This window comes from Rhinolophus hipposideros (assembly GCF_964194185.1).
Source record: "Rhinolophus hipposideros genome assembly, chromosome: 6".
NCBI lineage: Eukaryota > Metazoa > Chordata > Mammalia > Chiroptera > Rhinolophidae > Rhinolophus > Rhinolophus hipposideros.
In genome coordinates, this window is record NC_138052.1 from 84,431,294 (window position 1) to 84,458,598 (window position 27,305).

General features: G+C 57.9%; 4 protein-coding genes across 9 annotated transcripts in view; 2 read left to right on the top strand and 2 right to left on the bottom strand.

Annotated features, from left to right (window-relative positions):
- Window positions 1-391: 391 nt before the first annotated feature.
- Window positions 392-2,047, top strand: GPBAR1 (G protein-coupled bile acid receptor 1; the record flags this gene model as incomplete). Its single annotated transcript, XM_081051732.1, has 2 exons — window positions 392-459; window positions 1,010-2,047. The coding sequence occupies exon 2, from the start codon at window positions 1,055-1,057 to the stop codon at window positions 2,045-2,047; it is 993 nt and encodes a 330-aa protein (XP_080907858.1). The 5' UTR covers window positions 392-459; window positions 1,010-1,054.
- A 392-nt stretch (window positions 2,048-2,439) lies between these two features.
- AAMP (angio associated migratory cell protein) lies at window positions 2,440-7,675 on the bottom strand. Of its 2 annotated transcripts, none has more exons than XM_081050741.1 (11): window positions 7,230-7,675; window positions 6,685-6,840; window positions 5,826-5,945; window positions 5,174-5,313; window positions 4,773-4,917; window positions 4,394-4,477; window positions 4,181-4,296; window positions 3,920-4,023; window positions 3,706-3,796; window positions 3,337-3,491; window positions 2,440-2,901 (listed from the first exon to the last, which is right to left on the bottom strand). In XM_081050741.1, exons 1-11 carry the CDS (start codon window positions 7,348-7,350, stop codon window positions 2,826-2,828), a joined length of 1,308 nt encoding a protein of 435 aa, XP_080906867.1. In that variant the 5' UTR covers window positions 7,351-7,675; the 3' UTR covers window positions 2,440-2,825. The 2 variants fall into 2 exon arrangements, with proteins under 2 accessions (XP_080906867.1, XP_080906866.1); XM_081050740.1 differs by having other exon boundaries at window positions 6,685-6,843; window positions 7,230-7,423.
- Window positions 7,676-7,757: 82 nt separating this feature from the next.
- PNKD (PNKD metallo-beta-lactamase domain containing) overlaps window positions 7,758-27,305 on the top strand; it is a 58,487-nt gene continuing 38,939 nt past the window's right edge. The window contains exons 1-3 of one of the 2 annotated variants that reach the window (XM_081050744.1): window positions 7,758-7,867; window positions 8,627-8,795; window positions 9,820-10,227. In XM_081050744.1, the coding sequence (XP_080906870.1) occupies window positions 7,801-7,867; window positions 8,627-8,795; window positions 9,820-10,012 (429 nt within the window). In that variant the 5' untranslated portion in view covers window positions 7,758-7,800 and the 3' untranslated portion in view covers window positions 10,013-10,227. Of the gene's footprint in view, window positions 7,868-8,626; window positions 8,796-9,819; window positions 10,228-27,305 lie in introns of those variants that run through there. The other variant, XM_081050742.1, reaches the window with a different exon arrangement.
- TMBIM1 (transmembrane BAX inhibitor motif containing 1) lies at window positions 10,929-26,682 on the bottom strand. 4 transcript variants are annotated; one of them, XM_081050936.1, is made up of 12 exons: window positions 26,566-26,682; window positions 17,807-18,048; window positions 16,582-16,676; window positions 15,823-15,887; window positions 15,609-15,662; window positions 15,154-15,204; window positions 14,613-14,652; window positions 14,338-14,375; window positions 14,074-14,161; window positions 13,683-13,778; window positions 12,666-12,719; window positions 10,929-12,313 (listed from the first exon to the last, which is right to left on the bottom strand). In XM_081050936.1, the coding sequence occupies exons 2-12, from the start codon at window positions 18,006-18,008 to the stop codon at window positions 12,167-12,169; spliced, it is 930 nt and encodes a 309-aa protein (XP_080907062.1). In that variant the 5' UTR covers window positions 18,009-18,048; window positions 26,566-26,682; the 3' UTR covers window positions 10,929-12,166. The 4 variants fall into 4 exon arrangements, with proteins under 4 accessions (XP_080907062.1, XP_080907065.1, XP_080907063.1 ...); XM_081050939.1 differs by lacking the exon at window positions 26,566-26,682 and adding an exon at window positions 25,944-26,268; XM_081050937.1 differs by lacking the exon at window positions 26,566-26,682 and adding an exon at window positions 23,227-23,552.

Below are 27,305 nucleotides of genomic sequence, written 5' to 3' on the forward strand. Positions count from 1 at the left end.
AGGAGTTACGGCAGGGCCCAGGACCACTCCTGGTTCCCTGATGTGGCAGTGGGGCCAGAGCGCTGGAGGACTGGGGACAGGGAGTGAAGGGAAGGAAAGGACAGGGACAGGTCAGAGCACAGAGAGGCCCGGCCCTGTCCAGCAGCTCCTCTTCCCTCTCCTCTGGGGTCAGCGTCAGCCTGGGCAGCAGGTAGTGGGGGGGCATCTTCCTTGCCGATGGCATCTCCACATGCACAGCCCATCCTTCCCCTCCCCCTCCCAGCAACTCCTCGCCCTCCCCCAGGTCCCCGAAGGGCCCTGTTGCTAGTGTGATGCGGGTGAGTCAAGTTTATGGGCTGGAAGTCCTACCGGAGGCTGCTTATTGAGCAGTAACCAACCGGCCACAAGGGCGATGGGGGGAGGGGGTCCAAGGGACAGGGCACCCCGCTTGCTGCCATTGGCCCTGTCCTCCTCACTCACGTGAGTGCTCAGCGAACCCCTCTTCTTCCTCACTCCTGCCCACACCCCCAATCCTCAATGCTCTGGTGCCAACCAAGCTGTGAGCATCTGAAGACAGGGACCCCTCTCCCTCTTAGCACCCACTCCTAGCACCTGGTCCCAGCCCGGGCCCACAGGAGGCTCTCAGCTGTGGAGGCCTCACCAGGTGGAAACAGGGACGGACAAGATGTTCTGCGGCTGCGTGGATCCGCCTTTTAGTCTAAACAAACGTATAAACACAGCTGCCCAGAGGGGACCAGGCAGATAACAAAAATGGGCAAAGTGGCCTGGTGGGGACCTGTCCGAAGGCAGCCACGGCTCTGCTGCAGCGGGTTGCTGCCATGCAGGACGTACATGTGGCCCACCTGATTTCTTAAGCCAAAAATAGATACTTTTAAAAAAAACATTAATTGCTATTCATTGAAAAACCGTTGTATATCGGCAGCCAGGATATGGCCTACAGGACTTCGGTCTGCAGCCTCTGGATTAATGTGCAGCCCCACCCTAACTGGTCTCCCCGTCTTGCGTCCAGTCATGCCGGCCGTTGCTTCAGGCCTCCCCTGTGCCCAGGCCCAAGATGACATCCAACAGCACCAGGGATGTGCCCAGTGCCGTTCCCGTGGGGGCCTTAGGGCTCTCCCTGGTCCTGGCAAGCCTCATCGTCATGGCCAACCTGCTCCTGGCCCTGGGCATCGCCGGGGACCGCCACCTGCGCAGCCCGCCTGCTGGCTGCTTCTTCCTGAGCCTGCTGCTGGCCGGGCTGCTCACCGGGCTGGCCCTGCCTGCGCTGCCAGGCCTCTGGAGCCAGAGCCACCGAGGTTACTGGTCCTGTCTCTTCCTCTACTTGGCTCCCAACTTCTCCTTCCTCTCCCTGCTCGCCAACCTGTTGCTGGTGCACGCGGAGCGCTACATGGCGGTGCTGCGGCCCCTCCGCGCCCGTGGGAGCACTCGGCTGGCCCTGCTCCTCACCTGGGCCGGCCCCCTGCTCTTTGCCAGCCTGCCCGCCCTGGGGTGGAACCACTGGGCCCCTGGTGCCAACTGCAGCTCCCAGGCTGTCTTCCCAGCCCCCTACCTCTACCTCGAAGTCTACGGGCTGCTGCTGCCTGCCGTGGGTGCTGCCGCCCTTCTCTCCGCCCGCGTGTTGGTCACGGCCCACCGCCAGCTGCAGGACATCCGCCGGCTGGAGCGGGCAGTGTGCCGAGGGGCGCCCTCGGCTCTGGCCCGGACCCTCACCTGGAGGCAAGCGCGGGCACAGGCCGGAGCCACGCTGCTCTTTGGGCTGTGCTGGGGGCCCTACGTGGCCACGCTGCTCCTCTCGGTCCTGGCCTACGAGCAGCGCCCGCCCCTGGGGGCTGGAACTCTGTTGGCCCTCATCTCACTGGGCAGTGCCAGTGCCGCGGCCGTGCCTGTGGCCATGGGGCTGGGTGATCAGCGCTACACGGCTCCCTGGAGGGCAGCTGCGCGCCGGTGGCTCCACGCACTGCGGGGAAGGGCCCCCGGGGCCGGCCCTGGCCCCAGCACCGCCTACTGCACCAGCAGCCAAAGCAGCGCGGACCTGGACTTGAACTAGAGGCAGGGCCTCTGCGCACTCCTGCGAGGAGCGTCCGTGCCATGGCCAACGAGCCGTCTCCACTGGTCCACGCACCTCTGTGTCCAAGCCCCTGCCTGTCTTACCCCAGCCTGGCCGAATAAAGCTCTTTGGGGCCAGGTTATTGGTATCTCATTCCATATCACAGAAAGGCAGACACAGGTGAACAGCTGTGGAAAGAACCTCAAGCCAGATGGGTATCAAGGGAGTTTCCAACTCTGGACACGCCAGCCATTGCGGGTGAGGACGTACCACCCGCGGAGAGGGTGAGCTGAGAGCTGGAAATCCAGCAGATGGGGGTTGGGGGGGGCTCACCCTCACATGCCCCTTTCCTCCTCAGGTCCCGCCACCACAAAATCCACACACACACTGTCTCTGGGAAGTATATTTTATTTACATTTTTAAAATCTGTAACTAATCTCTCTTCCTCCTTTCCACCCCCAGAGACTTGGGAAGGGAAAGAACGGGCACTTCAAAGACCTACTCCCCACATACAAATATGCACCCCATGACTCACACCAGCAGAGGAAAGTGAGAGAGAGAGAGGTCTGAACCCCCCTGAGGGACTGGCCAGGGCTGGGTGAGGGGAGGGGCCCGGGGGTGGGTCTCTTAAGAGAAGAAAGGGACAGAGGGGGCAAGTCAGTGTGAAGGGGTTGTGAAGTAGCCTGAGGCCCCTCCCCTCCTCTTGTACCCTCCTGCCTCTGCTAGGGAGGGGTCGCCCTTCATCCCAACACCAGACGCAAAGTAGAGGCTGCAGCCACTAGCGGTCAGGTCTCTGGACACAAAATACTTTTGCTTTGTGATCTCCTGATGTGGTCACCACCAGGGAGGCGTCTCTGTGGACAGAAAGCAGGGCTCAAAGGAAATGGTCAAAGCCCACCACCGGGGGCCCACCGGGGGCCCCCCAGGGGCCTCCGCAGCACGACCCCTAGTGCCTGGCGCTAAGCTGACACACCCACGTCCAGTAAACGCCAGTAAACACACTTGAAGCCAGCAACCAGCGAGGGGCTGCGAGGAGAGCCACAGCTTGAGGGAAGTCCTTCCAGCCCCTCAGCCCCAGGACTGACCAGGGAGACCAGGGTAGGCCACTGTGAACCGGAAGCCACCACTCGCTCAGGCTTCCCAGCACCCCTGCCTCACGGGCCGCGACCAAGCCGTGGGTCCCAGCTTCCCTCGGGAATGCCATCCCATACCCCCAGGTCCCCGTGTCCCCCACGTGCTATTCCCACCTTCTAAATACAGAGACCCCAGCCCTTGCCCACTTCACTTACTTGCTGAGGGCGAAGTCCAAGATCTCGGCCGTGTGACCCCTGTAGTCAGTCAGCAGGCGGCCGGTCCGAGCGTCCCAGAGGCGCACGATGCCATCCAGGCTGCACGTGTAAACCACGGCGGTGCCTGCCTCCCACAGCAGCTGCACAATGCCCGACTGCACCAGGACGCAACAGAGGCAGAGTGGGGGTCAGGGGCAGGAGAGCGGAGGCATCTGCTCCCAGCTCTCATGGAGGGAAGGAGGGGAGGGGAGGGGAGGGGAGGGGAGGACGGCCATCGAGAAGGACCAAGCAGAAGCCAGGCCTAGGGCAGATGCTCCTAGAGGTCGGGGCTTCCGCACGGCCATGGCCGTGGCTTGAGGCTGCCTGTACCTGGTGCTGACACTGGTGCCTGAGGGTCTGCGTAGACAGGTCATAGATGGCCAAGGTCCCATCCAGGTAGCCAACAGCTGCCAGAGGCATCCTGGGTAGAAAAGAGCACCACAAAGATCACGGAGGGACCTGGGCTCACATGCCCTCACTCCTTCCTGCTCCCCCAAGGCCCCTTCACCCCTGTCTCCAGGCTGAGGCCCTGGCTCACACTCACACGCTGCAGAAGCCCAAGGACTCCACTGAGTTGGACTCGCTCTCCTCCCCTTCTCCCAGGCTGGGCTGGGAGGCCACAGTCTCAGGCCTGAAGACACCCACCACCTGGGAGCCAGAGGAAAGGGTCAGAGAAGGGCCTGGAAACTTGGTCCTCTAATACAGAAAGAAGGCAGTGGGGCAGGGAGGTCGCGTGAAGAAAGAAGAGACGGGAAGGAGAGGAGGCAGAAAGCAGAGGGCTCCACAGCTCAGCTCCAGGTCTCACCTTGCCGGTAGTGGCACTGACCAACTTGGCCTGGCAATCCACGGAGCCAGTTAGGACCAGGCTGCCATCCTGGTTGGTGGCAACACAGGTCAGAGGGCCCTGGTGACCCTCAGTCCCTAGGATGGAGCAAGGGGATAAGTGACACTTCATCCTGCCCCAGATCTCAGCCCCTTCCTTACAAAGGCCCAGGGTAACACTCGCCCCCTTTGTTACCTTTTAGTACATGGATAGGGTTTCCCTGCTTCAGGTCCCAAATCCTGATGGTGCCGTCTTCATAGCCAACCACAGCTCTCTTCCCTAAAGGGCCAGAAGCACAGATGAAGCGAGGACAGACAGCACACTCAGACACACCCAGCGAAGGAATGGAGAGGGCAAGGAAGTGAGGGGACACTGCCCCAAGGACCAGCCGAGGAGACCACTTCAGGGTGGGAAAGGGGGAGCTGTCTGCTCGGGGACCTAGGAAGTCAGTGCTGAGAGCAGGCTCGGAGATTTCCAGCTGTGGCCCTGGAGGGAGCCTAAGAGACATGGCACGCCGCGTCCAACCTCTGCACTCGGGAAAGCACTCAAGGATGCTCACAGGAGCTCCTCTCACCATCAGGGAGGACTCGGCCACAGGTAGCTGGGCAGCTGGGGCCCTGGAAGGTCTTGCAGTCACCATTGGGGACCTTCCACATCCAGGTGTTGCCATCAGCGGTGCCCGCAAGTAAGACAGGTGCCCGAGGGTGCCACTCCATCCACTGGACAGAGAGGAAGCGTCAGCAGGGAGGCCCGTCACCCCATCTCACCTAGGAACCTGCCTCATGAGCCCCACCAAGCTTCCCTTGCTTTTGAATCAGTGGGGACACTCTAGGTGACAGGCACAGATACTGGTGCTGCACCTTGAGAGTGACTGGCTCAGAGGTGGCTGGTCTGACAGAGATGGGACTAGACCCCCAAGCGCTGACCCTGGACCCAAGACCCCTCCAGAATTGAATCCCACTCTGATGCTCTCACCTCCAGATCTCCTGCTTCAAAGGACCAGACCTCCTCCTTGGTGTCTACCTGCCACACTTTCAAGAGGCCACTCATGTCCCCTGTGGCCACTAGGGTAGAGTCATGGCTGAAACCAGCACAAGTCACCGAGTCCTTATGGCCTTCAAGGAAAAGTGGGCAGAAAAACAACATCAGGGCCCCTAGTGAGGGGGACACATGACCCAGGTATTTGGCCCCTAAAAGGACCAGCTGGGGAAAAAAGGGCAGGCCCTAGCTGAACAGGTAACCAAACTCACTGCCGCTGCAGGAACTCACACACCAGGCCTTCCCAGGGGAGACAGTGCTGCCCCCCCCAACTCAACCACACGTGGCTGTGGCCTGTCTTCCCCTCTGTCCCCTCCACACCTCTGCCTGGAATACCCCCATCCTTCCCTCTTCCCAAACACCCCAACGCCGGCCTGTGTCGCCGCCTCAGGCCTTTCGCACACTCCCTTCCCAATTAGTGCCTCACTCCCCTATGTCCACGACAGACGACGCGGTTCTGTTTTGGGGTCCTCAGGCCCAGCACAGAGCTGGCAACACGGGGACCGATACATGCTGTTGCATGCACCCCGGCTGCAGGCCAGCCCCCTAGGACCTCCAAAGGGACACGACCTCACCTGGGCCCCCTCACCTGCGCACTCAAAGAGCAGCTCCCCATCGCTGAGCCTCCACACAAAGGCTTTGTCATCTTCACCGCCCGTCACTGCCAAGGTGTTGGTCTTGGGGTCCAGGCTCACACAGAACACAGACGCTGTCCCAAGAGATATGCCATGAGTAAGGAGATGGGGCTCCCACCTAGGGTTCAGTCCTTTGGGACCTGCAGGAAGGCCCCCCGCTTCCACCCAAAGCAACATGTCTTTCCTCCTGGGAAAGAAGGGTGCATTCAAGTTCTTCTAAGTTCCAAGCATCGGGTCGTTGCAGAAGTCACTCCAAGTCCTTCTCCGGGGCCGACGCCCCCAGTGCTGCCCCCTCCCAGCCCGCACTAGTGCCGTGGACAGGAGGAGGGTGCACGTGCAGCGCCCCTGCTCTCAGCCCGGGTGCCACCAGGCTGGGTACAAACAGGGAGGGGAGCTGGGTACGGACGGTACAGGTTGTACCCAGCTGACTTCTGAAGATGATAACGAAGAGCTCACTTTCGAGGCTTACAGCAAACACGCTCACACGCGTCCGGCACCATCTCACGGGCACGAAGGTAACGTTTCAAAAGAAAACTAACGCCCACTGTCACCCCGATAAACTTTAATTAACACGAGAAAACCGAGATCCCGAGAGGTTGACAAAACCCACAGACTGGTAAGCGGCAGTGCTAGGACGGGAAGCCACGTTCCCGAGCGGCCGTGGGGAGCCGCGCCGCCCCCACCCGGGGCTCCTCCAGGGCGGGGCCGGCGTCGCCCCATCGCCGGGTCCCTCCGAGCGCCGCGTGCCCGGCGGCCGCGCGAGGCTCAGATGCCCGCGGACCTGCGTGGGCCGTGGCTCCCCCCCAGGCCCACCTGAGTGCAAGGCGCAGGTGACCTCACTGTCGTCGGGGCCCTCCATGCTGCCGACCACGCCTTCCTGGGGTCCCAGAACCCAGCCCTCCTCGTGGCCCTCCTCCTCCTCCTCCTCCTCCTCAAAATCCACGTCTTCCATCTCTTGGGCCAGATCGTCTGCTTTGGGGACAGGGACAAACGATGGGGCTCAGCAGGCGGGGAGACGCACGGAGGGAGGTGGGGGCGGCCTGGCGCCGGGCCGGGCCGAGTGGCGACAGGGCAGAGGTCAGGCAAACCGGACGGAGCGGGCACAGGACGGGCCCGAGGGGCCGGGCCGGCCACCGGCGTGCGACGAGGGGCCGAGGGGACGGCGGGAAGGGGGCGTGCGAGGGGAAGGGCCCACGGAGGCGCCAGGCCGGAGAACTCGGTGTGGGCGTGGGGGACGCGGCAGGGCGCAGGGGGGCGGCGGGCACGGCCGGCGGGGGGTGCAGGGGGCGGCAGAAGCGGGGCTCAGAGGCCAGGGCGGACGCCTCCCGTCCCGCGGCCTGAGGACCAGCCGTGCTCACCCGGGTCCGGCGGACCGGGATCCAGCTCTACCACCTCGATAATCTCTTCATCACCGTGGAAGCTCAGGGTCTCCAGTGGGGGGGTGTCAGCGGCAGCCCCGCTTTCCGATTCGGACTCCATGCGGCGCAAGCGGCCGATCCACTTCTCTGGGCCCAAACGCCTCCCAGAGTCGGCTCTGCGCGACGACGCGGAACTCGAGCCCCTCCTCCCGGGAAGGAAGTAGGCGTAGGCGACGCCCCCAGCGAGAAGAGCGACGGCCGCCCGGCCAGTAGGGAAAAGGGTTGGCTAGGTTAACCACCAATCATAGGGCAGAGTTGAGAGACAGGGACGAGGCGTGGCGGGAAGAACCCAAACTCCGCCCGACCTGACTCCGCCCCCGACAGGAGGGCAACAAGCGAGCGTGCGCGCCTCCGGATCTCCTGGGAAGAGTAGTTCTCGCCGGTTCTCTCCGCGGGCTTCTGGAAGATGTAGTTTCTGGTCTGTAGGCGGGACGGAAGGAGCGGGGGAGGCCCCTTACGCAAACTACAATTCCCGACGGGGAGCGCGGTGAAGGGGGGGTGGGATCTGAACATGGCGGCGGTGGTAGCTGCTACGGCGCTGAAGGGCCGGGGGGCGAGAAATGCCCGCGTCCTCCGGGGTAAGGACAGGGGCCCCGGGGGAGGGCAGTACTTCAGGGGATCCCTTTTTTTCACATCCCGCCCGGCGATAGCGGGAGGTTAGGGCTGTCGATTCCCGCTCGCACCTCTCTCCAGGATCTTAAAGAATCTGGGGGCTAAAAGGTGGTCTCTAGAGGTCACCCAGTCCATCCGTCTGCCTTCGGGTTCCACAGCACCTCTGGGGTCCTGCTGCGAGAGGGAGCCGCAGGGAAGCCCTTCAGACGCCCGCGCTCCAGGTGTTTTCACACTCACCGCAGTGCAGAGGCAAGAGCCCTGAGCGTTTGGAGGCTTGGGTCCTAGCCCCGGGTAATCAGCAGTTTGACCTTGGGAGAAGCAGTTCGTCTGTCCGGGCTTCAGTGTCCTTTGCTATAAAACGAGGGGACGGAGTAGACCACCTTTAAGCGCCCTTCCCGTGCTAGCATTCTGCGTTTGAAAACGTTTTCTCGGATTTCCTTCATACGTCGCCTGTGAGTCCCACTGCAGCCCTTCCCATCCTGTCTTCCGAGGGGATAAAGAACAGCGAGGCTTGCTCTCCTGGCACCGGGGTTGTGAGCCCTCAATGACGTAGAAGTGGCTTCCCAAAGTGTCACCTCGATGGCGATTTTCCAAACGTTTCCCTTTGAAATCTCCCTGGCACTTGTTACACCACACTGCAGTCACTTCCCTGCCTCAGATCTCAACCACTCCTCCCCAGGCTTTCTTCTCATTGCCTTCCTGACCTTCGTTGTCTCCATCCACAGGGATTCTCTCTGGAGCCACAGCTAACAAAGCTTCTCACAACAGAACTCGGGCACTGCAAAGCCACAGCTCCCCGGAGTGCAAGGAGGAGCCTGAGCCCCTGTCTCCTGAACTGGAATACATTCCCAGAAAGAGGGGCAAGAACCCCATGAAAGCAGTGGGACTCGCCTGGTGAGTTTTAAAGTAACCCTTTGCCCACCGATGGGGAGTGGCGCCGGGGGAGGGCAAAACCCAGAAACTGCTCTTAAGTTTCAGGTGGTGAACTGAATCCACGGTTGTGGGGACAGAATTGCTGGGTGCAAGGACTGGACTGTCAGAGGAATGGGGCAGGGGAGGTGGGAAAGTGTGTGCAATTGGAGAGACAGTGGGTTTTCTGTGGAGTAAGCGGAGTTAATTGGATTTAAATTTGGGTCCCTGGCGTCATCCTCTCCTGGGAGCTTGGCGTGAGACCCAATTGAGGTCTCACCTAAAAGGTGTTCAGTATATCATCATTTGGATCCAACTCTGACTTTAATACATATTAGTGATCAATATTAAAGGTAAAGGAGGGGGAAATTAACCTTTTTCTTCAGCACCTTAGGTGTGCCGGGATTTTACAGGGTAATGTTTTAGTCTTTCTGATAAATATCACATCCCCATTTCACAGATGAGAGGACTGAGGCTCAGAGCTGGGATTCTCACCAGGTCTTGTGACTCCATGCCCTTTTCCGCACACTAAGGTGCCTCCTAAGTGGCAGTTACTCAGATTAAGAAGGGGAGAGAGTCTGGGAGAGAGATTGGAGCAGTTTAGGCAGAGGGAACTTTGGCCAAGACTTGGAGAGGGAGAGGATGGGCCGTCTGGAGAATCATGCACAGGCTGTGCAGCAGAATTGCAGGGCTCATGTTGAAAGGTGTCAGGCTACAGGTGAAAGGAATGAAGAAGTGGGCAGAGACCCAACCACACTGGGCCTTTTGTGCCATGCCTAGGAGTTTGGACTTGTCCGGGAAGTGATGGAGAGCTGTCACGGAGTTTTAAGCAGGGCAGCAGCAGGATCTGAATTTCACGGGGCCCTCCAGCCGCCAGCGCGAAGGCTGATAGACACAAGAGGTATTGCAGTGTTCATGAGCTCAATGCAGTTGGAATGAGAGTCCCCGCAGCTCTTCTGGCTCAGGCGTGGCCCCTCCCCGAATCCCGTGCACATCTCCCCACCCCTAGGGCCATCGGCTTCCCCTGTGGTATCCTTCTCTTCATCCTCACCAAGCGGGAAGTGGACAAGAACCGTTTGAAGCAGATGAAGGCTCGGCAGAACATGCGGGCGTCCAACACGGGCGAGTATGAGAGCCAGAGGTTCAGGGCCTCCTCCCATCGTGCCCCGTCTCCTGCAGCTGGGTCCGGGGTGCGGACCTGAGGAACACTGCAGCCCTCCCCTAGACTGGATTGACTGGCCTCCAGACTGGGAAGTCCTTTGGGTTTGGCTGCAATTCTGGGCCTTGCCTCTGAGGCCCACCAGGGGGCGCATGAAGCCAGGCTGCTGCCCGCCCTCATCCTTCCCCTCCCCTCCCCTGCAGCCTGAGAAACCAGCCAAAGGCAAATAAAGTTACTGAGTGTTTGAGTGGAAAGGCACCAGGACTGGGTTTGTCAGTCCCTTGGGACGGGAGGGGCAGAGGGCGGGGTTGGTGACTCCCGTGTGCTGCCTCTCACTGACGTATGCAGTGTACCTGGCGTGATGGTTGAGGAAACCACAGAGACAAGCAACAAGCCTAGGCTCAGACCCTGGGGACCAAGCCTCGGAGTTTCTGGCCAGATGGGTGGGGTGTCTCTCAGCTTTGAACACATAATGAAAAGAATCAAAGAGGGCATTGAGGGTGCGGAAGAAACAAAAAACACTACTCATGGGCCGAGTCCAAATGACTCAACCTCTCTGGGCCTCAGTTTACTTGTTTGTAAGAGGTTTGGGACTAGTGATTTCTAAGGCAAGGGGTTCTAATCATGAACCTGCAGTCCATCTCTCCCACCCCAATTGTGAAAGGGTGTGTACACATACAGCTTCGTGGGGAAGAGGTTTTCTAAAGTGTCCATGATGCAGGAAAGGTCACGTGCTACTGCCCTAAGCAGTCCCTGCCAGCCCCAGTAATGCAGGTTCAGCTTTGACCAGCCTGTTGCATCACCACCGGCAAGCACGGCGGCAAAGTGTATTTGGGTATCTTAGGAAAGGTGGAAGACAGCAAGCCAGAATGCAAAGGTAGGAAGTGGGTGCTGTGGGGAGAGCCAAACTGACACTCCCAGAGCTGACACCTTCAAGTGAAGCAAACCAGAGCCAAACAGAGTTTTCACTTCTAAACATAAAACTTTATTACATGTCTAGTTACATCCTTTTGTGTGATATACTCAGGACTGAGGACTTACTAGGGAGTCCTAATTATACCCTTGGGCTGACGTGGTTTCCTCCCCACCCAGAGTGACCCCTCTCCCTCTTCCCCCTTCCAGCTTAAGGCACTTAGAGCCACAGGAAAGCAGTAGCTGGCTGGAGAAATGGGGTTCCAGTATAAAATTCACCAGTGTTAAGAACAAACTGAGAGAGGAAGTGTCCTTCCTCCCAGGGCCCTCCCCAAGGTTAGCAGAAGAACACCGAAGCTTCCATGAGTGCCATAGTAGGCTTCCATCTCTCAGACCAGGCAGGGGACCCCAAGGCATTTTCCCTGCCTCTAGCCCAATCTCTTCATCCTGGTTACTTCCTAGATGTAACCACCCCGTCTCCTGACCTGTGCCCCTCACTTTCTGCTTTGAGCAGCCTGAGCACAGGAAGCACGAGATCCCTCTGACCAGAGATCCCAGAGCCCCCAGGAGGCCCTAGGCAGCTTTGGAGAATGGGGCCCAGATAGCCATGGACCTGCTGTCGCTGCTGCTGCCGCTGCCGCCAGAAGGAAGCCCAGGGTAGACGCAGCTCAGTATTGGCCCGTGCTTGACTTTGCTCGCTCTTCCTCCCCCCACCCAGATAAACAGCATATACACGCCATCAAAAGAAGAGGGGTTGAATCTAGGGGGACCCCTGGGCACAGATCTCTTCAATCTTCCTGAGCCAGGAAGCGCCAAGGTTTGCCAAAGGAATACAGAGTAATGGCTTATGAGTCCTGGAGGCTGGGGACAGAGCTCTGTCCCCGGCTCTGGTGGAGGAAACGGCTCCAGCTCCCGAGCCCAGAGTCTACGGCAAAGGTGGGAGGGGAAACCTCATCACCTGGAGGTCACTTCTGCCTCCTTCCCTTTTAGCTGTAGACTAGGCTCTTTTCATCCCTGCCCCCGCTCACCCCAGCTGTTAAGAATTTGGAGCCACATAGCGGGTGGAGGTAGAAGGCACATCTTCAGCCTCGTACCTGCTAAGTCCACCCTGGGCAAGAGTTAGTCCCCAGTTCCTCCAGCCTCACCAGGTGGCACTTGCACATCCACAGCCAGAGGCCACCCACCCCAGGACAGAAAGGAAACTGAGGGGAAGGATAGGGGTCAGGGGCCCAGACCCCGATCACAGGGCCCAGCCCTCAGGGTGGAGCAGAACTGGGGGTGCTCCTTAATCGCGACTCCCCACCAACTGCAGCACGAAGGTGAAGATGTAGACGATGTCTGTGTAGATCTGCAGCGCGCCCGTGATGTAGTCCTCCGGGCTGATGGTGTGCTTCCGGTTCCCCAGGACCAGCTGCGTGTCGTAGGCCAGGAACTGCGGGGGAGGGAAGGCCCAGTGAGCCCAAGCTCGTTTCCTGTCAGCAGATCTGTCCCCAGAGCCTATGCCATGCAGTGTGCTTACGGGACACGACACATGGTCTCTACTGTCAAGAAGTTCACAGGCCAGAAAGGGAGAGACACCCCCCGTCTCCAGTAGGGCCTGCTGAGCGTTCTGGAGCAGGTGGCGTGAGCAAGAGGAGGCGGAAATGCCCAGATAAGCAGAGGACCCTCTTGACAGTGGGGAGAGGGAAGGGTAGTTGTGACCGCACTCCCTGCCCCCCAAGCAGCCTAAATTCATGCTCCATCCATTCAGCCCCCCTTCCCAGAGGGAGTAGGGCCTTACTCACCAAGGTGAAGCAAATGGCCCCCAGAGCAGCGTAGACCATATGGACCCAGTAAATCTGGGGAGAGGGAACAGGGATGGTGTTAGACATGTTAGCAAAGCATGCCCCAAGGCAGGCCCTCAGGACCAGCTTCCCCCGCGGTTCTGGCATCCAGTGGGGAGACCCAGGAAGCCACCTGCAGGAAAGGAGTAGCTCTGCCTTCCAGACCCTGGAGAATGGGAACATACTAGGCAGACAAAACACAGGCCATCCTCCAATGGCCACGTAAAAAGTAAGTAATTTCCAAAGTGAGTTAAGCTACAGAGGTGTCTACTATACTTCTGGAAAAAAGGTGGTGGTGGAATGACAGCTCTGGGCGGGGCGGACCCCGGCATGTACTGGTTGAAGAGCCCATCACCTTTTCCCGAGCCACGGTCCACCTTCAGGAGAGTGGCTCTTGCAGCCCAGCCTGGGAGCGACAGATTGAAGAGGGCTAGGCGGGAACACCAGCCACCCTGATGAAATCAGAATCAGGCACCCCCACGGCATCCCTGCTGTCCAGAGGGCACGGCCAGCCCTTCTGTTCATGTGCTTCCACTTCCAGCACTGCTCTCCCCTCCCCGCCATGAGGCTCTGCTCAGCCTAGGCCTCATGCTCTCCCCCAGCTGACTAGGATAAAAGAGGAGTTGGATGTGACTCCTAGGCTTCCTTGGACCCAGCCCATCTTAGTCCACTGGGTACCTCTCCGTCTGCCTCCTAGCTCCTAGTCTCAGCGGTGAGACCTCACCTCCTCCCTCCATAGGAATTGCGTGACACTGTCCAAGGCCTCAGGTGCTATGGCTCCCAGGGCCTTCTGTCGCTAAAGAGGGTACTATCCGCTAACCCAAAGGTGGGGCCTCGGCTCTGGTGCCTTTGCTGGCCAGTCGAGAGGTTCTGGAAGTCAGAGCCTGCCCGGAGGCGTGCGGGCCTGCTACACTCGTTATACAGAAGGTCTTCTCTGAGCACTGGGTTCGCTGACCCTTGCTCTCCCGGGACACTCACATATTTGAAGGCCAGCACAATGGCACTGACAATCCCAGTCACCATCATCACAATTCCCAGGACACAGAAGAGGCCTGTGCATGAGGTGAAGTCCACCTGCCAGGAAGGAGAAAGGTGGCACCTATCAGATGAATGCCACAACTAGCAGCCCCACCAGACTGGCCCTGCCTCCCCCAACCAGGGAGCCCCAGTGCTGCCCCCTGGGGGACATGGGAGTGACAGTGACATTCTAAGGGCAGACACAGGAAGCAGTCTTGGTGTAGCTATGGAGGGAAGGGGATTAGAGTATCAAGAGAAAGCCCCAGTGTAGGGGTCTGGCCCTCCCAGGCCCGCTCAAGTGCCAAGCCTTAAAGGCCAGGTCTGTACAAGAAAGGGGGTGGGATGGCCTCACCTTGGTCTGGAAGCAGAAGATAGTGACGGATATGGACACCACAGCAGTGATGATCATTGCAATGATGACAGCTTTGGTTTCATAAAAGCTGAGGGAAGAGGTTAAGAGGCCAAGGCATAAGCCACATCTGACTGACTTCGAAACCACCACTTCCGGAAGCATCCCGCCCAGAATCCCCCCTGCAGATGACTGCCCGCCCAGGGCTGCCCCACTCCCCTGTAACACACACTTCCCAAGGTCACGGTAGTTTGTCCCTGAATGTACCTGGAAATGGCGCCAGTCATATAGCCCATGGCAAGCGTCTAAGGGAAGGAGAGACAAGAGTGAAACACTTAGGAGGGGCATGGCCATGGTGGGGCGCTACAACTGGGGGTAAATGTGACTGAGGAGGAAAGAGGCAGCCCCTGAGACCAAGGCAGGGGTCAGGATAAGGTGGGTGAGAGAGCCAGAGGCAGCTTCTACAGCAGCGCCCCCATCCCTTCCCTGAGACCACCCTCCCTCACACCATCTCCACTGCCCCTCCACCCTTCTAGACTTACAAAGACGGTCAGCAGGATGATGTTCCATGGGAAACGGCGTCTGAAGGGAAAGAAACCACGAGTAAGGGACTTGGGGCCAGCCAGGTATCAGACTCCTTTAGCAGAAGGAAGTTCTTGGCTTGTGTGCCTAGAGATTAGGCCTTGACTTGGGGGAGGGGAGGCCTTTGGTACCTGCTCAGGTGTTCTATGCAGGGACAACATGGGGCAATAGGACAGATCAGGGCTATGGAGCCACAAAGACCTGGATTCGTTTGCAGCTCTTACCCTATCTGTGTGACTGAGAGAAAGTTACTCAGCCTCTCTGAGCCTTGGCATCTTCCTATTTTTTAAATGGTTAAAATGCTACATATCTTGCACGGTTGCTTTAGGAATAATAACTACTGGTTAACTAGATCCCACACAGGCTGAAAATGCTGTCATCTCATTACTGCTTGTAAGTGTCCATTCAGCTGCTCTAAGGAATCCCCTTTCTTCCCAAACTATTTGGCCCCACTCCTGCCCCCTGCCATCCCCTCTCCCTGTCTAAGATTCTGGGACTCACCTGGGGCCCTCACAGCAGGCAAGGGTCAAGTAGGTAACCAGGAAGACAGCACTGGGGAGAAAGAGACAGGAAGTAGTCCGCAGGCCCAATGTGCTTCTTGGCCCCCTGGCCCGACCTGGCAGCACTCACGGGCCCACAGAGCTGTCTGCAAGTCTAAGGGGCAGCTACCCAGCAGGACAAGACCACCTCAGCCTAGGGCACTGAGAACCTCTGTAACGGGATTTGGCCAGGAAGAAGGTTGAGGTGACCGCAGCAGATAGGCTAACAGAACATGGGGACCATTTAGCTGTCTGCGTGTTGCCACCAGTTCCCCACCCTGTGCTGCTGTTACTCCTCACTGGGTGGCACACACCCACACTTCCCAACTCGGGTGGCAACCGGAGGGCCCCGCTCAGAAAGCCTGTGATGCCCGCCCGTCCTCTCGGCGCCCAGCAGGGAAGGGCGCGGACACTCACTAGGAAGTATAGTAGATAGCCTGGTTTCTCCTCACAAACTCCCCGACGGGCTGCCTGTGGAGCAGGGGGGACAAGGGAGGAGTCACAGCCATCCCCCCACCACTCCCCCCGCATCCAACCTGCTTGCCCACCCCACCCAGCCCTGGCAGGTGCCCCAGCACCGCGGGCCCAGGACCCCAGAGCGGGTGACGGGCGGGGAGGCTGAGAGACTCACACAAAGGTGAAGATGGCGATGATGCCCACTGTGATGAGCAGCTGGATGGAGATGATGGTGTAAACCTGAAACACAGACGCGTCACCACCACCCCTGGCCCCTCCCCAGGCAGCAGCCAGCCCCAAGACCATGAGGCCCCAAAGGTCCTGCACCGTCACCCTTCTCCTGTCACCCTTCTCCTCCGCTGTCTGTCAGTGGTCAGGAGGGGCTCCTCCTCCATTTGGAAGGACCTACTGTTTCCACAGAGCCTGGCTCAGTGCTATAACCTTACGGCTCACCCATCCGCCTTCCTGTCTGACATCCAGCCTCAGTTTACTGCTTACTTCCCCTGCCTCACGGAACGGCCACGTGTGGCCTCCACATTGGTAGCAGTTCATGCTGCCATCTGCCAGGTATCTACCTACACTGAGCAGGGCGCTGTGCAGACATGAGCTGAGGGACGGAGGGGGGCCTACAAACCAGCGTGATCATTTCTTGCTTTGAGTTGTTTACAGTCGAGCACAAGAAAGAAGTCTGGGGAGGGCAGAATACTTTGCGGAGCCTGCTGAGATTTTCCGGGATTGAATCTCCCCCCTACCCCAAACCAGGTCACGGAAAGAGGAGCAAAAGGTTAGGGAACTGGAGTCAGAACAGCACGGGGCTAGAGAGAACCTGGAAGGCAGCAGCATATTCCTATGGGAATGAGTGCCCTGCGGCTAACAGGGCCCCTCACAGCCCCGTTCCCACAGCCCGAGGGGCTCAGGCACGCCTGGGGCTCACCTTTCGGATGAAGCTGTGTCGGACTTTCACGTCATCCCACTCTCCAGGCCCGAAGTTGTCACTCACTGCTCTCTCCTCCCCATCGTAGCCTGGGCCTGGGGACAGACCACATATGACCAACTGGGAACCTGGAACATGGGGCCTCAATCCCAAAGCCTCTGGGACGTTATCGCAAAGTCTCAGGTATTTTCAGCCAAAAGACAAGTGTTATAATTTGAACTCCTTGCCCAAGCCAGGTCCTCTCGATGCCCGCAGTGACGCAGAGCTGGCCTGGGCAACACATGGAGCCACGTGTCCCGTCACAAAGGGGCTTCGGTTAAAGCCATCCCATCAGCATGCATGCACTGAGGGTAAGGGGGCCCGGCCCACACCCGGGTGCTCTGGGGCCTCCGCCAGCAGGTCTCAGTCCAGTGAGGAAGGCAGCAGGTGCAGAGCGTGGAGCGTCAGCCAGAGGAGCTGGGGTGAGGTCGGAGCAGGGGACTCAGGGAGGGAGGGAGGAAAAGGCAGAAACACAGCGTGTGTGTGGAGGGCGGAGAAGATGTACAGACCATGATGTACGCAGGCCGACAGTAGGTCTCAGGGAAAACAGACAGGTCAGGTACACGGTCAGAGGACAAGCTGGCACTGAGGAGCTTAGAGCAGAGCAGATGAGCGTGGCCACGCTCCAGAGCTCCAGGCTGCAGGGCCTCAAGACATTCCTTGAATGCCTCCTTGGGAACTGCTTTCTCATCTCATCTCATTTCTGACCAAACAGAGCATGTACTTGCCGTGGTGTTTACCAAACATCCAAATGACTTGTGGATGTTTGCAAAAAGCAGATGTTACCTTAAAGGATGAGGATTTGTCAGCACCGAGTTAAAAGAAAAAAAAGGGGTTTAGGTTCCAAAGGCAGAGAGCGTCGGAGTGGGCGGGCAGCTGCCTGCTTAGGAAGGGCCTCTAAGGTAGCCACTCCGAAGTAAGGAATTACTCCATTCAGCCACTTTCTCCTGTGACGTGTAAGTTCTGGGGTGTGTTATGGACTCAGTCTCCCTGCGGAATAAAGGCGCCAGCAGGTGGTCCAGGGGGGCTAGGTGCTGAGGGGAAAAGTAGGGAGGTAACAGGAAATGGAGAGATGAAAAAAGTAAGGAAAGGAGGTGGCCTCAGGTGCTGCAAGTGTTCCTCTTCCCACCTCCCCCCCAGGCCACCCCCCATCCCACCCCCCAGCAGCCACCCTTCAGGGACTCACCGTAGTTCATGGGCATTGGATGGACGGGGGGCATAGGCTGTGGGTAGCCGCCAGGATGACCGAAGCCAGGCTGTGGGTAGGCAGGGTAGGCAGGGTAGCCACCAGGAAGGACAGACGGCTGCCCATAGCCCCCCTGGGGAGGAGGGCCAGGGTACAGTGGGTTGCGGTCTTCATATGGAGGTGGGGCGCTGGGGTTGGACATGGCCACTCAAGTGCTGAGGGGAGACCCCAGCTGCTGGGACCTGAAATGGGAGATAAGACAAGCGGTCATGAGTGCCCATGCCCAGCTTACTCAGCCCAAGTGCAGGCTGCCTCCGTGGAAGGCGACCCGCTTATGTTCTCTCAGTCACGGTGTGTCCTTCTCTGCCCACAGCCATCCTCCCCATCCATCCCACTGTGCCCCCTGCCCCTCGCCTTCACACCAGCTTTCCGCCCACAGCCCTCCTCACCCGCCATAGGGAAGGGGGGCGTGATGCCGTGCAGGAGCCCAGAGGGGTCACTGGGCATCAGTGGGTGAGAGACCAGGAGCAGGGGACTGGGAACGCCCCTGCGCTCATTTAAGAAAGACTTCTAGTGACCAGAGAAGAAGCCCGATGGCCCGGCAAAGCCTGGTGAGTCCCAGAGCCAGCTGGGACCAGTCCCCATGGCAGCCAGCAGGAGCGGTAGGCCTGGGAGGAGCCAAGGCCCGGAGTGGGGGGTGGGGAAGGGGGCCGAGGACAGAGGACAAGCTCGCCCTGGAGCTGGAGGCCCCACGCCCCGAGGGGAAGGGCTGAAGGACCTGGCAAGCTGAGTCAGAGGACGCCTGAATCCTAGGGGAGTGGGTGCACAAGGCTGGCCACCAAGGCTAGGAGGCCACACAAAACGCGGGCCCAGACAGGACTTTCTGGTTCCTTTAAATAAAAGCCTAGGCATGTCACGCGGGCGTGTGGCCACCTATGGCTGTCACTGCTCTCTTAATGGCCTTTCAGGGAGTGGGTCGTGCTCACAGGGCCCCAAAGCCCCCTGGGAGGGGAAGACACATGTTTTGAACCCCGGGTTATCTGGTATCTGTGATTCCTGCCCGGTCCCCCCAGGGGCAATGGCTCGCAGGGAAGAGAGAGCACTGAGTATTCATGCCATGAGGTCCAGTCAGTACCTTTCCTGCGGTAGGAAGAGCCCCACAGCAGGGATGGCTGGGGGACAAGGAAGAGGACAGGAAAGCTAGAAGGGACCTCCAGGTTTTACAGCCCCCAAGTGCTCAGTTCAGATGAGGGAACCAAGGCCCAGAACAGGAAAGTGATTCCCCAGGATCACAGAACTAGAACCAGAATCAAGGCCTTCAGCGTCCGGGTATGTGTGCTCTGTATTATGCGGGTTCCCTGTGCCCCTTATGCCGTACAAGTGTCCTCTGGGCCTGGTGTTCCTCTCTGAGGTGGCGGAGATGGGGGCTTAGGAAGAGCTAAGGAGATCCTTGGAAGGCCCCTGTTAGGGACAAGCCCTGACAGAGTCTGGGAGGGCCACCGGCTCTCCCTAGAGCATCTCCCAAGGGGCAGACCTTTAGGGTCCCACAGGGAGGAAGCACCCCCAAATCCAGGTCAGCAGACAGCCTCAGAGCCTCTGCTGGAAAAAAGGAAGAACCCGCTTCTCTTTTTAGGACACGCCACACAGTTCAGGGATCAGATAAAGGATTGTCTTATCTCTTGCCTCTTATGACAACTGGGATAATTCAGAGAGGGGAAGGTGGCAGGGAGGGGCGGAGAGGAGGGATTGAATAACAGGCCAGGTCTCTAAATGGGTTATTTTGAGGAAAGCTGTTCTCCAGCTTCCCAGAGCAAACGGACCAGAACAGCAAGAACGTGTCAGGTCAGAAATAAGAAAATCGGCCCTGACAGTGAGGGTGTAACACAGTAAACAAGGGGTCGTGGTGAAGGCCTGCAGTGGCCTAAGGAAATAGGGGGTGAAGAGGACCCAGGAAAACTGAAAGCTGAGTGTTGTGAGTTTAAGAAACAGACATTTTTTGAAAATGTTTCAGGTTTATGGAAGGGTAGGAAAATATTCATAAGTAGTTATAATATGTGAATCTCCTTAACAGACTTTTAAAAAAGGAAGAAAGAATAAAAGATAAAGTCTCTTTCTCTGAGGCAAGAGGCTCCTTCTCCCCACACCCCTCTAGCCACCCCCTCCAAAAAACCCCTTTTAACTCCACCAAGAGAAGGGTGGCCTGTTTGCAGGAAGAGGGATGTGCAGGTCGCCTCTGGAGTCGGGTTACCTGTCATTATTACCATCATGTCAGCACCCCAGACCCATCTGACGGCCACCATCCAGTTGGTGGTAGTCAACACTGGTTAACAGGCTGAACACATCCCAAGAAAGTCCCTGTGGTCAGAAGCTCCAGCTGAGTCACCAAACAGTGGCACCAGGGCCCGGTCCTATTGCCTCCATGGTATGCACCTCTGAAATGGGCTGAGTAGACCAGCTGATCTCTGAGCTCATTTCCAGCTTTTAACAGACTGGGATCCTGGGACTTATGCCTGCCTCTTGCCTGGCCAGCCAGCTGCCCCTCCCCTCCTTCTTCCTCGAAGCCAAGCCAGAAAAACAGGTCCGTCCCCAGACCCAAGGGGAAATCAGGGAGAGCAACGCCAGCCTTAGATGGGCCACTGGGACTCCAGGGTTCCGGTCTAGTGCAGCAGGCTGCTGACTCACAAGGACTCCCTTCCCTTCCCTCCCCCCCCCCCCCCCCGCGCCTTTGGTTTCAGAGGGATTCACCAGTAGATCTGGGAACACAGAAGGTCACAGCCCAGTTCTCTGGTGCCTCAGCCACCACGCCATGCTCACCAGAGACTGGCACTGACCATTTCACTTCACTATACCTCAGTTTCTCCATCTGGAAAATGGGTTTCACACTACAATAGTGCCCTCCAGGGTGGTAAAAATGAAATGAGAAAATACACATAGAGAGCACTTAGAACGGTATCTGACCCTTGATAAACAGTTGACTATTTTTAGTTATTCTTTCATTAAATACGCACAATAGCCCAACAAAGTACATAATGTTGCTATTCCTATTTACAAATGAAGAAACAGTGACTTAGAAGAATGCAGTCACTTGCCCATGGTTACGTAGCTAGAGTGCGAAGAAGTCAAGCAAGATGTGAGCGCCAAGACCGACCCCAAAGCCCCTGCTCTTAAACCCCTTTCAGATCCCTCTTTCAGAACCGTGTCATCGCTTCTCACAGCTTCCCGTCTAAGACACTCATGACAAGGCCAGGCTTACACAGCAAGCGGATGCTGAACCATTCAGCCCCCTCCATGACCCGCCGGGTCCCAAACCCTGTGCTACCGCCAGAACAGGGCTGCCAGAGATAGAGATTCTTAAATGGAAGAGCTGACAGGAAACTCGCTCAGTTAAGGCCAGTCAACCCCCGGCTTTACCAACCAGAGAGCCACAGTGCAGGGAGGCCGAGTGACCTGTACTCGGTCACAAAGCTGGGCCTGGGCCGGGACCACACCCCAGATCTCTGGTGTAAAGGCCTGGGCACAGGAGACAGACAGTGTCCAGGCAGTGAGGGGAGTGGCGGAGCTCGGCCACACTCACCTCTTAGCAATGCCAGACAGGCCGGAGCCTCGGGCCCAGGGCTGCCAGCGTTGGCAGCTTCTACGCCTGCTCCCTGGCTGCTGCCCGACCTACGTGACAGCCACGGCCACTTCCTCCTCCTCAAGGCCTCGGCTAGGAATGAGATTTGGGGCTGGCATCTGCCTAGGTTGTAGGGAAAGGGGGAAGTGGTCAGTGTTTACTTTCGGCTATGACTAAAGGTGGGAGCTGGAAAAGAATGAAGTGTCGAAAGAGGAGGAGAGAGAGGAGGGAAAGGATCCAGTGGATGATTCATGCCCAAAGACTAGAAACCAGGAATCAGGTCATCTAGGTTCGGCTGGTAGCTACTGGGGGGGCTCACAGTCTCTAGGGGCTGAAAAGGACCTTTAAGGTTCCCCACTGGAAGCTGGAATTTTCCTAAAACACAGTGGGCATTCAGCTTCTACTGGACACACTCCAGTGACAGGGAGCAAGGCTGTTCCACTTGCAGGCAGCTTGAATCACTAGCACTTTCTTCTTCACAATGCCTGCTCTGAAGCCACTCAGGCTCTGCCCATCCTTGCCACGTTACAGATCCAAGTTTGCTTCCATCTCTCACGGCCTCGGTCCCTCATCAGGAAGGAGCCAGAACCGCTCCTTGCTCCGGCAGGACCCCCAGACACAGCCATCACAACAGCAGAAGTGGGTGTGCTCGAACGCAAGGCTTGCTGGCCATCAAGGTTTTCAGATGCAGCCGTGAGAAAGCATCTCCTTCCCCTGGAAGGGTGGCCCTGTGCTCCCAGCCAGCTGAGGTCCAGGCTCAGGCTCCCCTGGGTACAGCTGAAGGGTTAAGACTCTGGAATCTGCAGAAAGTCCTGAGCTTCTGGGGTTACAGCGAGAGGGTGTGTGTGTTGGAGGGAGGGGTGGAAAGAAGCAGCTGACTGGTCCAGGCAGCATGCCCTCCTCCCTGCCAGGAATGGATGCCCAGAGTCAGAATGGAAAGAATAGCTCAGAGTGTGCATCTCAGGAAACTCCACCCAGCAGGCGCAGGAGCAGCCCCTGGCCCTCTGTGACCAGGTCTCTGATGACAGTCTCTTTACCTCCCTCTTCCTTTACCTTCCCCAACTCCCCTCGTTGTCCCCTCCCCGCCAAGAAAACACTTCACCCTCCTACCCCAGACATAGCCACCAGGGCAGAGGATTAAAAAGATACACCCAGGCGTGTCTGGGCAAGTCACCAGGCCTGACACACACGGACCGAGGGGCCCAGAATCAACGTACCCTTCTGTCCACCTGGCCCCTGGGATTAATAGGATGACACTAAAAATTGAAACGTCAGAGCTGGAATGGACTCTAGAAATCATCCAGTCTCTTGACAGACAAGGAAACCCCAGAGCCAAGCAAGTTCCTGCCCCAGCCCATGACAAGCCCTCTGGGTCATGGGTTTGGAACTTCATTCCCAGCCCTGCCCACGGTCTGAGAACTCTGAGAAACAGAAGCAAGCACACACACCACCAAGGTGGAGCCAAAACACACCACCCATTCCCCAGTTCTCTGTGCCCTCCTGCTCAGAAACAGATAAGACTGCCAGCCCATGACTTCCCTCCCAGCCCCCAGTCACTGGCCAGGGCGGCCTCTCTCCAATCAGACACTGACAGCGATGGCTCCCGTGTCCAAGGAAGGGGAGGCCGCGCTGGAGAGCAGGGAGGACCCAGGCAGCCACAGCTCCTGCACCCCCTCTCGGGGGCAGAGCTGTACCTCAGTGTGCGTCATCCAGAGACCCAGCCCAGTCGGTAGTCAGAATGGCCTGGGACCGCAGATAAGGAAAAAGGGAGCCACTAAGCAGGCGGGGAAGGAAGAGAGCCACTTACCAGGGACGGAGGCACACAGGAGCGTCACAATGGCCTTGTGAGAATATGAGATGCATGTTGTCATCCCCGTTCTAGATGACAAAACTGAAACTCAGGGAAAAACCGATCTAAGGGCCCACAGCAGAACAGCAGAGATGGGCTTGAACCGAGATCTCATGTCTGATTTTAAAGTTCCCGTCCTTGGCTTTTACACCTCCCTGGAGCAGAAGCCCCTGAGACACCCCCAGCCGTGTGCACTAGGCCAGCACTCAGTGCGGACCGAGGTAGAAAGACTTTTGCTGTTGCTAACCAGTCCGTTTCCCTGGTGGAACGTCAGTCTAGGCCGGAGCCCTGGGTGAGGGGGCAGGGAGCTTGTCCTTGTCCTGGCCCTGGTCCCAACGTCACTGTGTGAGTCAGGGAGGCCACTTCACCTCCCTGGACTCAGTTTCCTCAGCCATAAATGAGTCCATGCCAACTCCACAGGAGGCTTCAGGGCAGAATGACCTACTTCCTAAGGAATCTACACTGCAGTCACGTGCGGACGGGCTGGAGGACCGTCCACAGAGGCAGAGGCCTGTGGCATGTTCTGGGCATGGGAGTGGCTGTAACTCCCTCTCCTCCCAAACTGCCCCCATCTTGTCCTCTGGACCCTGTGGCCAGCATCTCCGAGGGGCTCACTCACCCCAGACCCTCCAGAGAAACAGAGCAGCACTAGAAAAGAAAATGAGGCGCCACCTCCCCTCCACCAGGTTCAAGTTCTAACTCTACCACCAACTAGTTGTGAGAATCCAGGCAAATGACCTCCCTTGGTCTCCTTTTCCCCCAAATCAGCACACACGGGGGAGAAGGGGAGGGGTCCGTTACCGGAACCAGAGAGTAGAGAGCTAGAATCACCAAGCCAGACATTTCTGGACCGCTCGAAAGCACACTGCCCCCAGGAGATGGGAATGGATGAGCTCTGAAAACAGATCAGTCTGAAAAATAATTCATAGCCCCTTTTGGAAATTCACAAGGCACAATGGCATATGAGGCCTCTGAGAAGGCCTGCAGTGAGCAATTCTGGTCAACTTTAACCCAGTGTTCCTTCAAACTTCCTGAAGCCTGAAACATTTTATCAAAGCACACCCAATTAATATCTTGTGGGATACTAACCAGGCCACCTTTTTTAAAAGATAGACCCAACCCTAAAGATGATTCATGCCCTAACTCTTCATATCTTTATTTTTAATTGAGGATAATAGAAATATAACATATTAGTTTCATGTGTACCACATAATGATTCGATATTTGTATACACTGCAAAATGATTGCCACAGTTAAGTCTAGTTACCATCCGTCACCATACAAAGTTACAAATTAGTTTTCTTGTGACAAGAACTTTTAAGATTTACTGTCTTAGCAACTTTCAAGTATGCTCTATCTTATTATTGACTATTATCTTATTATTGACTAACCTCTCGTATCTTAAAAACCCCTGTCCTTACACCCAGCCCCTCAGAGTAGTCACATTACGTGCCAGCTATGCCCCCTCACTGCCAGGAGAGTCAGCTCAATGCCAGGATCCTCTCCAAGGGTCCTTCCTCTTCTCCCCCTCCCCTACCGCTGCTATTATAATCTCCCTCCTGCCAAAGGCTGGGTGACATCTCCAGCTAGCACTGGACCAGGAAGCTGGCACCATCTGACATTAGCTTCATGTGATAGGAGGAAATACAAATCATTACAAAAATAAGGACTCATTCTTATCTTTCTACCTGACCGATGCATTGAGTACTTCTGGATATCATTTCTACTTCAAACCAGACCTAGGTTTGGGCCTAGAATTCCAGAATCTTAGGGTTGGAAGGTTGTATCAAGGCCATCCCTCCATGGTGTTTCCAACAGAATACGCCAGAATGCCCACTTCAGGGCTTTATTGTTACCCAAGAGAGGCCTTCTTCCCAGAGAGCTGTATCAGCTTCCGCTCTCTGGCCCTCCCAGGGCAGCCCTCTAAAAACACACACGTATGTGTCCCTTGTCTGGGGTTTCTGCTCTTTCTGAAGGGCCCAGAGTAAGAAGTTTGGGAGGTGGAAGTGCTCTGAGGTGGGTGTACTCCCATGGGAGGAAGCTAAGCGGAGGTGGCTATTAACTCAGCTCATGACAGGAGGTTCTCCCCGTATTTAAGGTATAACCCCATCATTACCTCTCTGATGTGCCCATTTTTACAAGTGAGGCCCTGAGATGGCAAGAAGACAGGAAGCCAGGGCCCTGGACACTGTGGTCCCACCCGTGTCTTTCTGAGTTACAAGTTGGGTCTCTGGGTCCTCATGACCGTAGAGACTGGGAGAGCAGACCGGTGAGAAGGAAGCATGGCTTCCCCTTGTCCTAGCAAAGCAGCCCCGGGGAAGCACCTGGCTCCCCATGCCACCACTGGCCAGACCAAAGGCTCCAGCTTTGAAACCAAAGCTCACCAGCCAGATGAATATTTCAGAGCCCCAGAGAACTGGACACCTGAGGGACCTTCCATGACATGTGGCTCTGACCCCGGCGCCCAGGCCTACCATCACTTGTCCTGTGGAGGCCACAGTGGGCCCAGAGGACAGACACCCCCTCACCCACCCACCGCCCCGCCCAGACGACAAGAAGTGGTGGCGGACACACGAGCAGGGCACGCCTCCCAGCAGCCTTCCTCTGCTTGCTCCCCCACTGTCCCCGGCTGCTTCCCCGGTCCCCACTGGTGTACCCCTTTCCCACGCCCCGACCTCCAGGCCCGAGGAGGCCAGGAGGACGGCGCTTCCCCTGGAGCTGTCGGAGCCCAGACTGGGCGGAGGCAGGACGCGGGCAGGCTGAGGCAGGGCCGCAGCGGGAGGCGGCCACCTTCCTGCGCTGGGAGTGGGGGCCGGCTGCCGGCGGCCGCTACCCGGCCCGCGCTCGGGCTCCGGACCCTCCGCACGCGTGTTCCTCCTCCCGCGCACACCGGGCTGGCAGCGGGGCGCGCGGGGGCAAGCTGACCGGGGGCTGGGCCCTCACTGCACGCACAGCGGGCCGCCCCGGGCTGGCCCTGTGGACACGCCCTGCGACGGACACGCGCCAGGAACGGGGGCCCACGACACCCTCCGACCCTGGCACCCTCGCCCGCGGCCCCCAACCAGCCGCTCGACTCCCAGGGAGGAAGAGGCGACACTCGTCCGCCCCGGGGGCACAGGGCAAGCGAAACTCCGACCCAGAGGGCGACGGCTCCCGGTCCTAGCACCGGCTCCCGGCCCGCCGCGCGCTCCGACAAAGTTTTGGTCCCCGGCCCAGCGCCGCCCCGGCCCCAGCTTAGTCCCCGCCGGCCCGCAGTCCCCAACCCCCGCCGGCCCCGGCCCCAGGCCCCTGGCTTGCCTGGCCGTTGCAGAAGGTGCGCTCCCGGCCTCCGGGCGTCGCGAGTCCGGAACCGCGCGCGGGCCGGGGCTGGGCTGGGGCTCCGCGCCCCGCCCCGTCGCGCCGCTCCGGTGGGGCGGGGCCTCGGGGCGCCGCCAGGGGGCGCTGGGGTCCGCCGGGGTCCGCCCGGGGCCGCGCCGCGCCGGCCGGAGGCCCCAGCGAACTACCGCTAGTAGTTTCCGACACGTAGGACCTATGTGACCACTGATTAAAACAGAAAACACACAAATACAGGAAGAAAAGCACTTCTTCCTGACTCCCAGCGGGAAGGGCTTGCTTTTGGTGCTTCTTTGCCTTTACGTATTTAGTTTTTCTAAAGTGGAGTCATTGTATGACAAGTTTTATTGCTTTTCCTTAATATTTTATCATGAACACTTTCTTGTCACACATATTATTCAAAAGCACAATTTTAATGCCTCGAAGTATTCTATCCCATTGCTATGCTGATTTAATAAATCAATTTCCTACGGGATGATTTTCAAATTGTTTCCCATTTTTTCATTATTAGGCATAAGTCCAAGAAGAACATCTTGACAATTCTATGCTTTTAAGCTAAATACTTTTTTAAGTTTCAAATTTCAAACATCCAAACGTAGAGGTGAAACTTAGAATTGCTGTCCTGGGGGCTAGGACCTTTCCTGCTTGAAGCCGCTTCAACCGGGAAAGCAGCTATGAATCAGAAGTCCTGGAACGAGATGTAG